This window comes from Choloepus didactylus, chromosome 1 (assembly GCF_015220235.1).
Source record: "Choloepus didactylus isolate mChoDid1 chromosome 1, mChoDid1.pri, whole genome shotgun sequence".
NCBI lineage: Eukaryota > Metazoa > Chordata > Mammalia > Pilosa > Megalonychidae > Choloepus > Choloepus didactylus.
In genome coordinates, this window is record NC_051307.1 from 92,800,891 (window position 1) to 92,817,068 (window position 16,178).

Genomic DNA, 16,178 nt, shown 5'->3' on the forward strand with positions numbered 1-16,178 from the left:
CATTGATTTTTTCTTCTTTGACCCTCTACTAGTTGTATGTTAAGACTTCCCGGATTGCTCTTTTAATTTTCTTAGCATTTCTCTCCTGTTGTCCGTCTTTTGTTCTTTTGTTCTACTTACTGAGGGCTTTTACTTATCTTCTAGAAACTCCTATTAAGGGTTTAACTTATATTTTAAATTTCCAAGACCTCTTTTATGTTCTCTGAACAATCCATTTTAAAAATAGCATTTTTTTTCATGTTTCATAGAAGCAAAACCATCTTATCTTTCCAATGATTCAGTTTTTTGTGAAGTTATTTTCTCCCATTTTCTGAATTATCTGCTTCTTTTTTTTTTTTTTATCATCATTTTATTGAGATATATTCACATACCACGCAGTCATACAAAACAAATTGTACTTTCGATTGTTTACAGTATCATTACATAGTTGTACATTCATCACCTAAATCAATCCCTGACACCTTCATTAGCACACACACAAAAATAACAAGAATAATAATTAGAGTGAAAAAGAGCAATTGAAGTAAAAAAGAACACTGGGTACCTTTGTCTGTTTGTTTCCTTCCCCTATTTTTCTACTCATCCATCCATAAACTAGACAAAGTGGAGTTTGGTCCTTATGGCTTTCCCAATCCCACTGTCACCCCTCATAAGCTACATTTTTATACAACTGTCTTCGAGATTCATGGGTTCTGGGTTGTAGTTTGATAGTTTCAGGTATCCACCACCAGCTACCCCAATTCCTTAGAACCTAAAAAGGGTTGTCTAAAGTGTGCGTAAGAGTGCCCACCAGAGTGATCTCTCGGCTCGTTTATCTGCTTCTTTTAAGTTTCTTTTTTTTCCTGTTTGTTTTGGTTCTTTTTATTCATTTTGATAGCTATCCTCAAATGTCTGCTGATCTTTAGATAACTCTTAAAATGAGGCCTGAATGTTGAATGTTAGTGGGAGGGTAGATGTGTGTGGTTTCCTAGTGAGAGGGTGGAGGGAGGGATATGTTGGAGGGGTTGTTAATATGGCCTTACTGTCAAGTGTTAATAGGGTTGTCAGCTGAGACCTGTTTGTTAGAAAATTCTCTAAATATGTGCACAGGACTTTTTTCTTGGAGATGTTCTCCCCAAAATGATCTTCTAATCTCTTGACTGAGGTTAGAGATGTAATTTCAGTCTTTAAGACTATCAGTATTTTTGGAGTGGGATGGAGAAAGGAAGCGCTCATCTTTTAGTATGTAGACTTTTACTTAATTCCCATTTTCAGTTTATCACCTCAGCTGTGTTCCTGAGTTGGGAACCTCTCTGGTTCAGTCTCTCCAGTAGTTGCTACAAAGACTTGTTTTCCTGACCAGATGGCCGTGTAGATAAAAAAAAAGTCTCTAGGTCTTGTCAAGAGGATAAGCTGCAGCTTCTGCAAGTCGATATTGTTCCTTCTTCACTCTCCTGGCTCTGCCTTCTACCAGAGCACTGGGGTGCCAAGAAGAGCCAAAACAATTATCCTAAACTAAAAAAACAAGTTAAAACAATTATCCTAAAGTAGCATTATTTCACCACTGTTAAAGAGCACAATTCATTACCTTGGGGGAGATTTCAATTATTCACAAAAGCATTGTTTTTCATATGAATTTTTAAAATTCATTATTTCAATGATTCTTAAAATGGTTCAACAATTAAAAGAAATAAATGGACACTCAAACAGTTAAAACAAAACAAAAAAGTATCTGGTTTCATTTTATATTCTTGTTCTATCTCTGGTATATTTAAGAATGTTAAAAAAAAAACAAAACAGAAAAACTCTTATTAAATTTATTCCCTAAGCTGGAGAGACCTGAAGATAAGGATTTAAAGAGAAATGAACAGAACAAGAACTCTATTAAATATAAACTTTCTATTTTTATCCATTCATAAAACAGACAAAGACATCATTGTTCTGTAGTTTATTTTTCAATTTTCCCAACACATGAACTATAACTCATTTTGATATTTTTCAGTGCATTTCACAGCAAAAATGAACAAGGGAATCATTAAAATGGTTATGCATAAACCAATTCTGTTTTTTATAATTTACAATTTGCTGAAAAAAATTGTTTTGTTTTCATTCTATTAACCCCTTTATAGGACACAATTTATCAGAGCACAAAGCTTCAATTTCTTATGCTGATGCAACAGACACAGCATCTACAATGGCTGATGAACAACAGGTATGTTACACACTGATTGGAAGACCACATCAGAAGAAACAGAGTTAAGGCACCACTCTTGGAAAATTAAGGTAGCTTGCAGTAACAAGTGCTGAGCACCATAAGTAGGTGCTCAATAAATACTTGAATGAATGACGGAAGCCATAATTAGCACTATTCTTTTAATTGCCAGCAATTCTTCAACCTCAATAAAATACTTATTTTAAAAAAGCTATGTACCTGAATACAATTTCCTGATATCATTTTTCCTGTGTTTTTTTTTTTAAATTTCATACTCTTTCTTCAGCATTTACATTTTCCTGAAAAGAAAATAAAACCACACTTTGCATGCGTTCAGTCACATATATAACTTCTGAATTACTGACAAATATGAATAGTTGTTTTAAATTTTGAGTGAACAAGATAAAATAAAGCATACTTATCCAGAGGGATAGCACATAATACTGGATATTAACCTACAAGTGGAAAAAAAGTAACAGTTTTATTTTTTAATATTTGCTATTTTCTTTAATGCCTTAGTTCTTGAGAAAGGCTAAAATTTCATCATATTGTCATGAACACATTTAAAAAATTGTTCTCAAGTGTAATATTTAATAAAACCAGGTATCGAAAAATGTTCTGAAATTTTTCAAGTCAATGTTGTTTTCAAGTATATTAAAATGTTCAGAAGAAAAAATTCTCCATGGTTACAATTCTAATCAATTTATAAATATGCTTTTTAAAAGAGAGTTCCAACAGAGGGGGATAATGGATAAATTCCTCAGACACAGGCACACAGTCTTTTTGAAGGAAAAGAATGCCTTTGTAACAACCTGGTTGGTTTTTGTTTTTGTTTTTTTTTAAACACTGATTTCAGGCACAATGGCTGAATCCATTTCTGGGTCATCTTCCTCCCTTCTCTTGGTTTGTTTATAAGAGTAGTGAATACTCCAGTTACTGATAGAAAGCAAAGCACAAACTCTGAAAGAGACTTCACTTTTCACTTTAAAGAAATCAAAATGACTGAGTTCTCAATTGCTGTGTGTATCTGTTGCTCCTGTGCAAAGCCAGGATTCAAACTTAGCTTTAGGAACAGGAACTGGATAGAAGATTAATCATCTAATAATTCAGGTAAAACATTTTAAGATGATATTATTCACATCACATGAAACAAGTTGGTGAAAGGTCCATCGTGTTTCTTCAACACTTTGGTCTTGCTGTAGCACTACAGTGCCTTCATATGTACATTCGTTTTTAGCTAGTTTCAGTCTGTGCAATCAGGAAGCAAGTGTCTCAGTGCAATGACTCCAGTCCGGGAGGGTTAAGGATAAACAGAGAAGAACCTCATTTGGTTGAGTCTTAGATGGTGTGTGTCACTCTGCTGGTTGTGTTGTTGGAATTATTTTCCAAAGGGGTTTGTGATAAACCCAACCATCTCCCTGAAACAAGTAGAACAATAAATTAAAGAACCATTCCTCTAATATTTTTTAGAATTAATAACCAAAGCTCAAAGCATCACCTCTGTTGAAATGGAATTCTATTTTCACATTTAAAAAGATAAGAGTTTTTGTGAAGGCAAAAAAGTCCCTGTGCTTAAGATATCAAACAATGCCTGTGGGTTAGCTAGGGTTAGGTGAGAAGTTCTCATCTGGGAGGACCTAGTTTATGACCCACAGACATGGTGTGGAAGTCCTACATCCCATACCCTTGGGGATCAATTTTTAGACATGTGATTACTAGGTCAAAGATTATGGATATTTTTGTGGCTCTTAACACACATTCTCACACTTAAAAAGTACAGCCTGAAGGTCTGCATTGCTTAATACATGACACATACTCATTTTCTTTTCTCATTATGCTTATAAGAAGTCTTTTCCGGATATTTTCAAGGGTGTTTTAAATGGAATACAGGAATTTGGTTCATTTATAAGTTAAAAAGTGCATCTATGATGCTGTTCATCACTTTTATAGGCTCAGGTTTGCAAGGCCAATACTTAGGAAGCTACTGATTTTTTATGGAACTTGTCTATGGAGAAATGCTGCTACTCAAAGACCTGAAAAAAGAGAATTTAATTTTTTTCCAGCAAATAATGTTACTTAAAAAAATAAACACAAATTCTATATTTTAATAAGAAAACACAATTATAAAAGTTAAACATAAATTCTCAGTATAATTTACTGAGATATAGATATACTGAGATATATAAATGTCTTCTATATTTAGATATATAGAAGATATTTAGAAAATATCTTCTTTCCCTTTCAGGCACTCAGTTATTCAATAGGTATTTTTTTATTGAGTGTCTACTATGTGCCAGATCTTTGCTTGGTGGTAGAAAAGCATAGTGAAGGATGGGTTTAAAGATGCATTTAACAGAAAAGAATATACACTAAATTTTTAATAGTGATTCCTCATGTAAGGGTAGTGGGATGTAGGACTTCCACACCTCTACCCTACAAAACTTATGTGCTGTTAAAATTTTGTTTACAAGAATGTAATCCTATATTATTTGGGTAAAAAGAATAAGCATAATTAAAGAGATGTACTTTTAATTATTCTTACGTAGCCATTTAAATATTTAAGTAATAAAAGCACCCTGGGCAATGCTTAGATCCTCAGTTTGCATCAATTTCACTAGGTACCAAAAGTCTTAAGGCCTTTCTTCTGTGATAAGCAAGGAGTCCCACAGCAAATGCCCTCTGATTGCTACTGACTTCTAGCTAAATGGTGCTCAGTATTCTGACTATCTAGTTTTCCAATCTTCCTTGGCCTTTAGCCTGAAAAAGAAACTGCCTTTTTCATCTTTTCTCTGCCTACATTTACTCCTTAGATGAGTTCATCTAATTCCATGGCTTTGAAATCTGGATACATGCTAATGACCTTCAAATTTATATCCCCAGTCCTTACCTCCAGACTCACATCGTATACATACAGCAGCTTACTTAACATCTCCGCTTGAATCTCTAGATTTCTCAAACTTAACATGGTTAAAAAGAACTCTTGATTTCCCCCCACTCCCCTTAAATTTGCTCCTTTTCCAAAGTTACCCCTCTTGATAACTGGTGCTACCATTAGCTATTGTAGTGGTTTGAAGCTGTAAGGACCTCAGAAAAACATTTTATTAAATCTAATCCATTTCTATGGGTGTGAATCCATTGTAAGCAGGACCTTTTGATGAGGTTACTTCAGTTAAGCTGTGTGTGTGGCCCAGCCTAATCAGGATAAGTCTTAATTATCACTCCAGTCCTTTATAAACAGAATGACTTCAGACATGAGAGAGGGAAACCACAGAGGAAGCAGCAAGAAGCTAGACAACCACGGAATCTGGAAGACAAGGGAGAGATCAGGAGATGGCACCATGTGCCTTGCCATGTGACAAAGGAGCCAAGGATAGCTGGCAGCCAGCCCCACAACACCAGTTTACCAGTAGAAAGCATCACCTTCATGATGCCTTGACTTGAACTTTCTTTTAGCCTCAAAATCATAAGCTAATAAATTCCCATTGTTTAACCCAACCTATTTCATGGTAATTGTTTAAGCAACCTAGGAAACTACAACAGCTACCATCCATAGTCTAATGTTCTGGTCAAAAACCTTTAAATCTTCATTGATTCCTCTCTTTCTCTCATACTTCACACATCCATGTCCTATGGCTCTATCTTTAAATCTCTCTCTCACTACTTCCACAACTACTACCTTTGTTGAAGTCACTATCATCTCTTGCTTAGAATAAGATAGTAGCTTCCAAAATGGTCTCCCTGTTGCAACTCTTCCTTCTTCCAACCATCCCCAAAGCAATCTGATCTCTACCCAGAGATCAGAATGGGGTTAGATTATTTCTCTCTGCTGCTCAAAATCCTCCAAAGCTTCTCATCTGAGAGTAAATGCTGGAGGGGGTGGCAGTTATAGGGGAACTCTGTACTTCTGCATGATTTTTTTGTAAACCTACAACTGCCCTAAAAATAAAAAAAAAATTGCCAAAGTTCTTACAATGGCTTATGAGAATCTATATGATTTGCCTCCTCTTTCTTTTCAGATCCTATCTTCTACCATTCTCCCTTAAGCTACTCCATTCAGCTACACGCCTCTCTCTGTTCTTCAAATAACAAATACACCCTCACCTTGGGGCCTCTGCACTTGTTGTTCCTGCTGCCAGAAATGCTCTTCTCCTGGATACCTTTTGATTATATTCTATATTTAAACACTACCTTCTTAATAGGCCTGTAATGACTACTACCCTATCTAAAATAGCAAATATCCACATTCACGCGGTATTCCCTTACTGTGACTTATTTTTTAAAGTATCTTTTAATATATCCTGACATTATGTTTTTGTTTATTTCTTTAAATTTTATGGTCTAAATTCCTAAGGGCAGGAAGTCACATATATGGTAGACTCTCAATAATATCTGTTGAATAAAGAATGAATGAGAAGCAACAAGTTTATATGTCATGTCAGTGGCAAAAATCTGGGTGCCTTTCCTTTAAAATTCCATTGATTGTATCTTTTAATTACATGGCTCCTTACTCTCAGCCCACAGAGCTCATTTTTAATGATTTACACAGGTCCTCTTTTAGAATCTCTCCTGGTACGTCTGCTTTCGCAGTGAGCATGAAATGATAAAGTCCAATTATTACCAGAATATAATTTTGAATAGAATATTACAAAAGTGTATTTTTTCATAAAAAAGTGTGGACATGTAAAATACTTTCCTTTTATTATTCCTTTCCATTAAAATAGTCAATATTTACATTAGATACCCAAAGATAAGAAAAATGAAAGTACTGAAACTACTATAATAAATGATGGATTTTTAAGGGCAATAATTATGCAAAAGTCATAATCAGATTACTTTTTACAGATTCCTTTCTGATGGACCAATATTAAAATTCAGTTGGGCTTCCTTAGACTGGCCTGTAAAAAGAAAACTTTTTTTGATTTCAGCTCTGTACCATTACTCACCTTGAGTTCTACCAGAAAGGGATAACAACAACAAAAAATTTAAATCTTTAAATTTAGAAGAGACTTCAAAAGTCATTTAATTCAACTGCAAAATCAGGGCATAAAACTCTTCTACATAAACTACACTTCTCTAGTGCTGGGGAATACATTAACAAAAGATGTACTCTGTTGACATTTTTGATTGCTATATAAGTCCTTCTTATGAAAAGTCCATAATTTGATTCCTCATAGTTTGGGCCTACCTTTCATCTGCCACCTGAACTGAGAAAAAATTTCTATGTGATAAACCTACATATATTTGAAGAAAGTTATAATAAATGGCTTCAATTTTCTGTTTCCAAGCTAAACACCCTCACTTCATTCTCTTTTCCTTAAATGTTAACAAAGATTCTAGCCATGTCACTATCCTCTATACAGCCAATCAAGTTTCTCATATCCTTTAAAATGTGGTCTCTGGAAAGGAACACAGAGATTCAGACGTGGTACAAAAGGCAATAAATTCTAAATTACATATTCTATTATGGTGAGTGAAGACTGAGTTAGCATTTTTGTTTGTGGCTAATTTAAATCCCCAAATATATTTCGCCTGTTGGTGAACCACTTTATTTTGATAAATTGCTAAAAGCTCATGAAAAAGTTCATGTTTAAGCTGGACTACTTTTAGAAATAAAGACATATGAATGTTAACAATTCAACAAGGCCTATTAAGCAAAACTTCTCATTAAGCAATGAGTTTTAGCTTTAAGACATGTAGAACATACCTCTTTAATAAAATATTTGGTTTTCCAGGGTGTGCCTGTTTCAGTACGATGCCTTTCTTCAGTCCTCTGGTGTTCTTCCAGGGCACGCTTATGCTCTGTGGCCTTATCAATTTCAGATTCCCTCAGAGAGTCAGTTACATTTTTCCATAATCTCCTGAAATCCAAAAACCACACAGTTTACATTCTTGGAAAAAGATAATTAAATAGAACAGATACTCTTAAAATTACAATAACTTTTTAAAATTACATTTCCTAAATTAGACCTATCATTTCATGCCTATGAGTTACAAGAACACCAATATTATGTTGCTGATGTTAACATCCAGGGTGCCGCCTTTTTAAATTAAAAATAACTTGTATAGCAAAATTTTTATTGTTAGGAAACTTAGGAAATAACAAGCAAAAAAGAAATATATTTTAGGAAAGCTGAAATATGAGAGAGACCACTTCTTCTGGATATGATGAAATAACAGACCAGATTTATCCTTCCATCTTAATCAACTAGGACACCAGACAAAATATAATGAAACAGTGGATTTCAGATACTGGGCAACAGGCAGCAGAGGACAGTGATCCCTGACAGATGGGGCAACAAATGAAGAGGGCCTTATGAGTATGCCAAATCACTAAATAGAGCTTATAGGCCACAATACAGGATAGAAGAAGTTTAACAAACTCCAAGTAAAAAAAAGTGGCCAAGGCAATTCCTTGGGGAAAAGATGGTCTATTCAACAAATGTGATGGGACAACTGGATATCCATAAGCAAAAAGATGAACTTAGACCATCCCTCACACCACACACAAAAATTAACTTAAAATGGATCACAGACCTACTTGTAAGAGCTAAAACAATAAAACTTTTAGAAGAAAACCTTTGAGACTTTGAGTTAAGCAATGATTTCTTAGACATGACACCAAAACCATAAAAGGAAACACTGTCAAATGCAACCTCATCAAAATGAAAAACTTTTGGACTGCAAATAATACCATTAGGAAGATAAAAAGACAAGCAACAGGCTAGAAGAAAATGCTTGTAAAACACATATTCAATAAAGGATTTGTATCCAGAATTTACAATCATAAGACAACCTAATTAAAAAGCAGACAAAAGACATAAGCACACATTTCACCAAAGAAGATAAATAAATGTCTAGTAAGCACATGAAACATACCCAACATCATTAGTCATTAGGGAAATGCAAATTAAAACCACGAGATACCACCTTACACCCACTAAAATGAGTATAATAAATAAGACAAACAATAACAAATGCTTACAAGGATGTGGAAAAATTGGACCCCCATACATTGCTGTTGGGAATGGTGCAGCCATTCTGGGAAACAGTTTAGTGATTTCTCAAAAAATTAAACATAAAACTACCGCACAACCCAGCAATTCCATTTCTAGATATTTATCTAAGATCTTTACAAGGATGTTTATAGCAGAAATATTCATAAGAGCCCCAAAGTGGAAACAACCTGAAAATCCATCAACTGGTGAACAGAGAAAATGTGGTATATCCACACAATGGAATGCTATCCAGCAAAAGAAAGAAATGAACTACTGACATGCTACAACATAGATGAACCTCAAAAATATTATGCTAAGTGAAAGAAGTCAGGTTTAAAAAATCATATACTGTATGATTCCATTTATATGAAATATCCTGAAAAGGCAAATTTAAAGAGAGAGAAAGCAGATTAGTGGTTCCCTAGGGGTGAATTGGTAATTAAAAACTTTCCCACAAAGAAAGCTACAGACCAATATGAATGTAAACAAGAAAAATCCTTCACAAAATTTTAGCAAATAGAATCCACAGCATCTAAAAAGGTTCATACACCACAAAGTGTGGTTAGCTAATGCAAGGTTAGTTTAACATTTGAAACTCAATTAAAATAATCCACCGTATTAATAGAATAAAGCAAATAAATCATTTTATCATGTTGATAAACTAGGAAAAAGCATGTAATAAAATCTTTTCCCATTCATTAGCAAAACTCAGAGCAAACTAAGTAAAAGGAAACTTCTTCAATGTAACAAAGGATATCGACAAAAAACCTACAGCCAGCATCAGGCTAATATCAGGTACAAGTCTAAGATGCCCACTTTTACTACCACTTTTATTCAGTTTTGTACTAGAGGTATAAAAAGGCATAAACATTGGAAAGAACAAAGTAAAACTATCTTTACCTGCAGATAAAAAGCTGTTTATATAGAAAACACTAAAACTACTACTAGAACTAAACAAGTGAGATTCAGCAAGGTTGCAGGATATAAGATCAATATACAAAAATAATATTTATGATAAAAATTAGAAACAGAAGTCACAGAGGCTATTTTTAAGAACATCAAAAATATGAAATACTTAAGGATAAATTAACAAAAGATGTGCAAGACCCATACACTAAAAACTAAAAAACTTTGCTGAGAAAAATTACAGACCTAAATAAATGGCGGGGTATACCATGTTTATGGGCCAGAAGTCTCAATATTGTTAAGATAACAATTCTCCTTAAATTGATTTACAGATTAATCAAAACACCTACCAAAATCCCAGCAGGCTTTTTTGCAGAAATTGACATACTGATTCTAAAACTTATATGGAAATGAAAGAACCAGGAACAGCCAAAACAATCTTGAAAAAGAAAAAAATAACCTGAATTACAAGTACCCAGACAGAAGCATTATCATTACTTGGATGTATAATTTCAGAGACTAAAAATATATGTTCTGAGAGGCGGGGCATGATGGCAGAGTAGTGAGGTGTGGAATTTAGTAATTCCTCTAGGGCATATGGTAAATAGCCAGAAACTGTGTGGATCAGTGGTTTTGGGGACTTCCGTGACCAGCACACATTATACACCAGTTTGGAATGGGTGGAATGGCTAAGATCGCAGCAAAGAACAGTAAGTTTGCCCTCCCAGGGGGCTGGTGCCCCTTCCCCACAAGCACAGCAGACAGCATTCAGTTTTTTCCTCCTTCTCCTTGAAACCCTATCTCCCCTTCCTGTACTTCCCTCTTTCCCATTCTTTTCTCCTTTCTTCCACCCTTGCTTATATTTCCCTCAATTCCACAACCAACCATAATACCCATGGGAATCACCCTAGACTTCTCCACCTCCACCTCCAGTCAATCACCAAATTCTGCTCACTTTCTAGTTTTTTGTTTGTTTTTGTCTTATTTCTTCATCCCTACTTTCATTGCTTTACATCAGGCCTCTGCCAGAATCCCCCTTTTCTCTCTTTCTTTTGGTTTATTTTCATCTGCTACCTAATAATCCTGTAAGATTCAGCAGAAAGGTCTCCTTCCAGGAGTGTTACAGAACCCAAGGTGGGGCCAAGGGCCACTTTACTGACCTCTTGGAGCAGAATCTGTCTGTTCTACACTTATCCCTCCCCAGATTATATGTAAATTATAGACCACTTTAAATCCTACTTGGGACAAGGCAGGGTAGAAGTAAATAAAAAATACCAAAACAATCAAATATGTCCATCTGCATGTATCAGGCAATTGCAATATATGGATGTTATTAGATTTTTAAAATACAAACTGTAAAAAAGAGAGAACTGAAAAGTTTGAACATTAAACATTACCTACTATTAAGAAATTATCATTAATTTTTTAGGTGCAATAATGGCACTCTAAAAAGAGCCCTTATAAAATGTATTTGCATGACCCCCCTGAGGAACTGGAGAAAAATGCGGAAATATTAAACTTTTCCACCTGGGTTATTACTGATGTTCTTGCAAGCATTGAGGACTACCAATTTGGTAGGCCAAATCCTCAATCTTGGGGCTTGTCCTTATGAAGCTTGTTACTGCAAAGGAGAGGCTGAGCCTACTTATAATTGTGCCTAAGAGTCTCCCCCAGAGGTGACAGTGTGATTGTGAAAACCTTGTGGATCACACTCCCTTTATCCAGTGGATGGATGGATGAGTAGAAAAATGGGGATAAAAACTAAATGAAAAATAGGGTGGGATGAGGGGGTTGATTTGGGTGTTCTTTTTTACTTTTATTTTTTATCCTTATTTTTATTCTTTCTGGTGTAAAGAAAATGTTCAAAAATAGATTGGGGTGATGAATGCATAACCACATGATGGTACTGTGAACAGCTGATTGTACATCATGGATGATTGTATGGTATGTGAATATATCTCAGTAAAACTGAATTCAAAAAAAAGTAAATGAACAATGGGGCGAGGAGGGGAATGGGATGTTATAGATGCTCTTTTTTATTTTAATCTTTATTTTATTTTTTGGATAATGAAAATGTTCAAAGTTTGATTGCGGTGATGAATGCACCACTATATGATGATACTGTGTACTGATTGTACACTTTGAATGACTATATGTTATGTGATTATATCTCAGTAAAATTGCATTAAAAAAAAAAAGACTCTTCCCCAGAGAATGTCTTCTGTTGCTCAGATGTGGCCCCTCTCTCTCTCTAAGCCCACTTGGTAGGTGAACCCCCTGTCCTCCCACCTACATAGTACATGATTCCCAGGAGTATAAATCTCCCTGGCAAAGCAGGACATGACTCCCAGGGATAAGCCTAGACCCAGCATTGTGGGATTGAGAAAATCTCAACCAAATGGGGGAAGCAAAATGAAACAAAATAAAGCTTTAGTGACAGAGACTTCAAATGGTGTTGAAAGGTCACTCTGGAGGGTATTCTTATGCGCTATATAGATATCCCTTTTTAGTCTTTAGTGTATTGGAATAACTAGAAGGAAATACCTGAAACTGTCAAACTGCAACTCAGTAACCTTGATTCTTGAAGACGATTATATAACTATGTAGCTTACACGATGTCACTTTGTGATTGCAAAAACCTTGTGGCTCATACTCCCAATGTAAGGACAGATGATAAGAAAAATGGGAAAAAAAATTAAATGAAAACTAGGGTAGGATGGGGGGAAGGAAGTTTTGGGTGTTCTCTCTCTTTTTTTTTTTTTTTTTTAATCATCATTTTATTGAGATATATTCACATACCATGCAGTCATACAAAACAAATTGTACTTTCGATTGTTTACAGTACCATTACATAGTTGTACATTCATCACCTAAATCAATCCCTGACACCTTCATTAGCACACACACAAAAATAACAAGAATAATAATTAGAGTGAAAAAGAGCAATTGAAGTAAAAAAGAACACTGGGTACCTTTGTCTGTTTGTCTCCTTCCCCTATTTTTCTGCTCATCCATCCATAAACTAGACAAAGTGGAGTGTGGTCCTTATGCTTTCCCAATCCCATTGTCACCCCTCATAAGCTACATTTTTATACAACTGTCTTCGAGATTCATGGGTTCTGGGTTGTAGTTTGATAGTTTCAGGTATCCACCACCGGCTACCCCAATTCTTTAGAACCTAAAAAGGGTTGTCTAAAGTGTGCGTAAGAGTGCCCACCAGAGTGACCTCTCAGCTCCTTTTGGAATCTGTCTGCCACTGAAGCTTATTTCATTTCCTTTCACATCCCCCTTTTGGTCAAGAAGATGTTCTCCATCCCACAATGCCAGGTCTACATTCCTCCCCGGGAGTCATATTCCACGTTGCCAGGGAGATTCACTCCCCTGGGTGTCTGATCCCACGTAGTGGGGAGGGCAGTGATTTCACCTTTCAAGTTGGCTTAGGTAGAGAGAGAGGGCCACATCTGAGCAACAAAGAGGCATTCGGGAGGAGGCTCTTAGGCACAATTATAGAGAGGCCTAGCCTCTCCTCTGCAGCAACAGTCTTCCCAAGGGTTATACATTACCTTTTTTTTTTTTTAAATCATCATTTTATTGAGATATATTCACATACCACGCAGTCATACAAAACAAATTGTACTTTCGATTGTTTACAGTACCATTACATAGTTGTACATTCATCACCTAAATCAATCCCTGACACCTTCCTTAGCACACACACAAAAATAACAAGAATAATAATTAGAGTGAAAAAGAGCAATTGAAGTAAAAAAGAACACTGGGTACCTTTGTCTGTCTGTTTCCCTCCCCTACTTTTCTACACATCCATCCATAAACTAGACAAAGTGGTGTTTGGTCCTTATGGCTTTCCCAATCCCATTGTCACCCCTCATAAGCTACATTTTTATACAACTGTCTTCGAGATTCATGGGTTCTGGGTTGTAGTTTGATAGTTTCAGGTATCCACCACCAGCTACCCCAATTCTTTAGAACCTAAAAAGGGTTGTCTAAAGTGTGCATAAGAGTGCCCACCAGAGTGACCTCTCGGCTCCTTTTGGAATCTCTCTGCCACTGAAGCTTATTTCATTTCCTTTCACATCCCCCTTTTGGTCAAGAAGATGTTCTCCGTCCCACGATGCCAGGTCTCCATTCCTCCCCGGGAGTCATATTCCACGTTGCCAGGGAGATTCACTCCCCTGGGTGTCTGTTCCCACGTAGGGGGGAGGGCAGTGATTTCACCTTTCAAGTTGGCTTAGCCAGAGAGAGAGGGCCACATCTGAGCAACAAAGAGGCATTCGGGAGGAGACTCTTAGGCACAAATATAGGGAGGCCTAGCCTCTCCTTTGCAGCAACCGTCTTCCCAAGGGTAAAACTTATGGTAGAGGGCTCAACCCATCAAACCACCAGTCCCCTATGTCTGTGGTCATGTTAGCAACCATGGAGGTGGGGTAGGCGAATACCCCTGCATTCTCCACAGGCTCCTCAAGGGGGCACTACATCTTTTTTTTTTCCTTGTTTTTCTTTTTTTTTTTGTTTTTTTTTAACTTTCCCTTCTTTTTTAAATCAACTGTATGAAAAAAAAAGTTAAAAAGAAAACAAACATACAATAAAAGAACATTTCAAAGAGACCATAACAAGGGAGTAAGAAAAAGACAACTAACCTAAGATAACTGCTTAACTTCCAACATGTTCCTACTTTACCCCAAGAAAGTTACATAATATAGCAACATTTCTGTGAACTTGTTCCTACTATATCCATCAGAAATTAACAGACCATAGTCATTTCTGGGCATCCCCAGAACGTTAAATAGCTTATCTGTTCTTCTTGGATTATTGTACCCCCTTCCTTAATTGCTCTCTACTGCTAGTTCCCCTACATTCTACATTATAAACCATTTGTTTTACATTTTTCAAAGTTCACATTAGTGGTAGCATATAATATTTCTCTTTTTGTGCCTGGCTTATTTCGCTCAACATTATGTCTTCAAGGTTCATCCATGTTGTCATATGTTTCACCAGATCGTTCCTTCTTACTGCCGCGTAGTATTCCATCGTGTGTATATACCACATTTTATTTATCCACTCATCTGTTGAAGGACATTTGGGTTGTTTCCATCTCTTGGCAATTGTGAATAATGCTGCTATGAACATTGGCGTGCAGATATCTGTTCGTGTCACTGCTTTCCGATCTTCCGGGTATATACTGAGAAGTGCAATCGCTGGATCGAATGGTAGCTCTATATCTAGTTTTCTAAGGAACTGCCAGACTGACTTCCAGAGTGGCTGAACCATTATACAGTCCCACCAACAATGAATAAGAGTTCCAATTTCTCCACATCCCCTCCAGCATTTGTAGTTTCCTGTTTGTTTAATGGCAGCCATTCTAACCGGTGTGAGATGGTATCTCATTGTGGTCTTAATTTGCATCTCTCTAATAGCTAGTGAAGCTGAACATTTTTTCATGTGTTTCTTGGCCATTTGTATTTCCTCTTCAGAGAACTGTCTTTTCATATCTTTTGCCCATTTTATAATTGGGCTGTCTGTACTATTGTCATTGAGTTGTAGGATTTCTTTGTATATGCAAGATATCAGTCTTTTGTCAGATACATGGTTTCTGAAAATTTTTTCCCATTGAGTTGGCTGCCTCTTTACCTTTTTGAGAAATTCCTTTGAGGTGCAGAAACTTCTAAGCTTGAGGAGTTCCCATTTATCTATTTTCTCTTTTGTTGCTTGCGCTTTGGGTGTAAAGTCTAGGAAGTGGCCGCCTAATACAAGGCCTTGAAGATGTTTTCCTACATTATCTTCTAGGAGTTTTATGGTACTTTCTTTTATATTGAGCTCTTTTGTCCATTTTGAGTTAATTTTCGTGTAGGGGGTGAGGTAGGGGTCCTCTTTCATTCTTTTGGATATGGATATCCAACTCTCCCAGCCCCATTTGTTGAAAAGACCATTATGGCTCAGTTCAGTGACTTTGGGGGCCTTATCAAAGATCAGTCGGCCATAGATCTGAGGGTCTATCTCTGAATTCTCAATTCGATTCCATTGATCTATATGTCTATCTTTGTGCCAGTACCATGCTGTTTTGGCAA

The 16,178-nt window shown here is 36.1% G+C and overlaps 1 protein-coding gene across 2 annotated transcripts in view; it reads right to left on the reverse strand.

The window, feature by feature from the left end:
* Window positions 1-2,388: 2,388 nt before the first annotated feature.
* The window catches only part of OSBPL11 (oxysterol binding protein like 11), a 137,350-nt gene continuing 123,560 nt past the window's right edge, over window positions 2,389-16,178 (reverse strand). For both annotated transcript variants that reach the window (XM_037837371.1, XM_037837364.1), the window contains 2 exons: window positions 7,896-8,049; window positions 2,389-3,609 (listed from right to left, as the gene is read on the reverse strand). In XM_037837371.1, coding sequence (XP_037693299.1) covers window positions 3,544-3,609; window positions 7,896-8,049 — 220 coding nt within the window. In that variant the 3' untranslated portion in view covers window positions 2,389-3,543. The remainder of the gene's footprint in view (window positions 3,610-7,895; window positions 8,050-16,178) is intronic.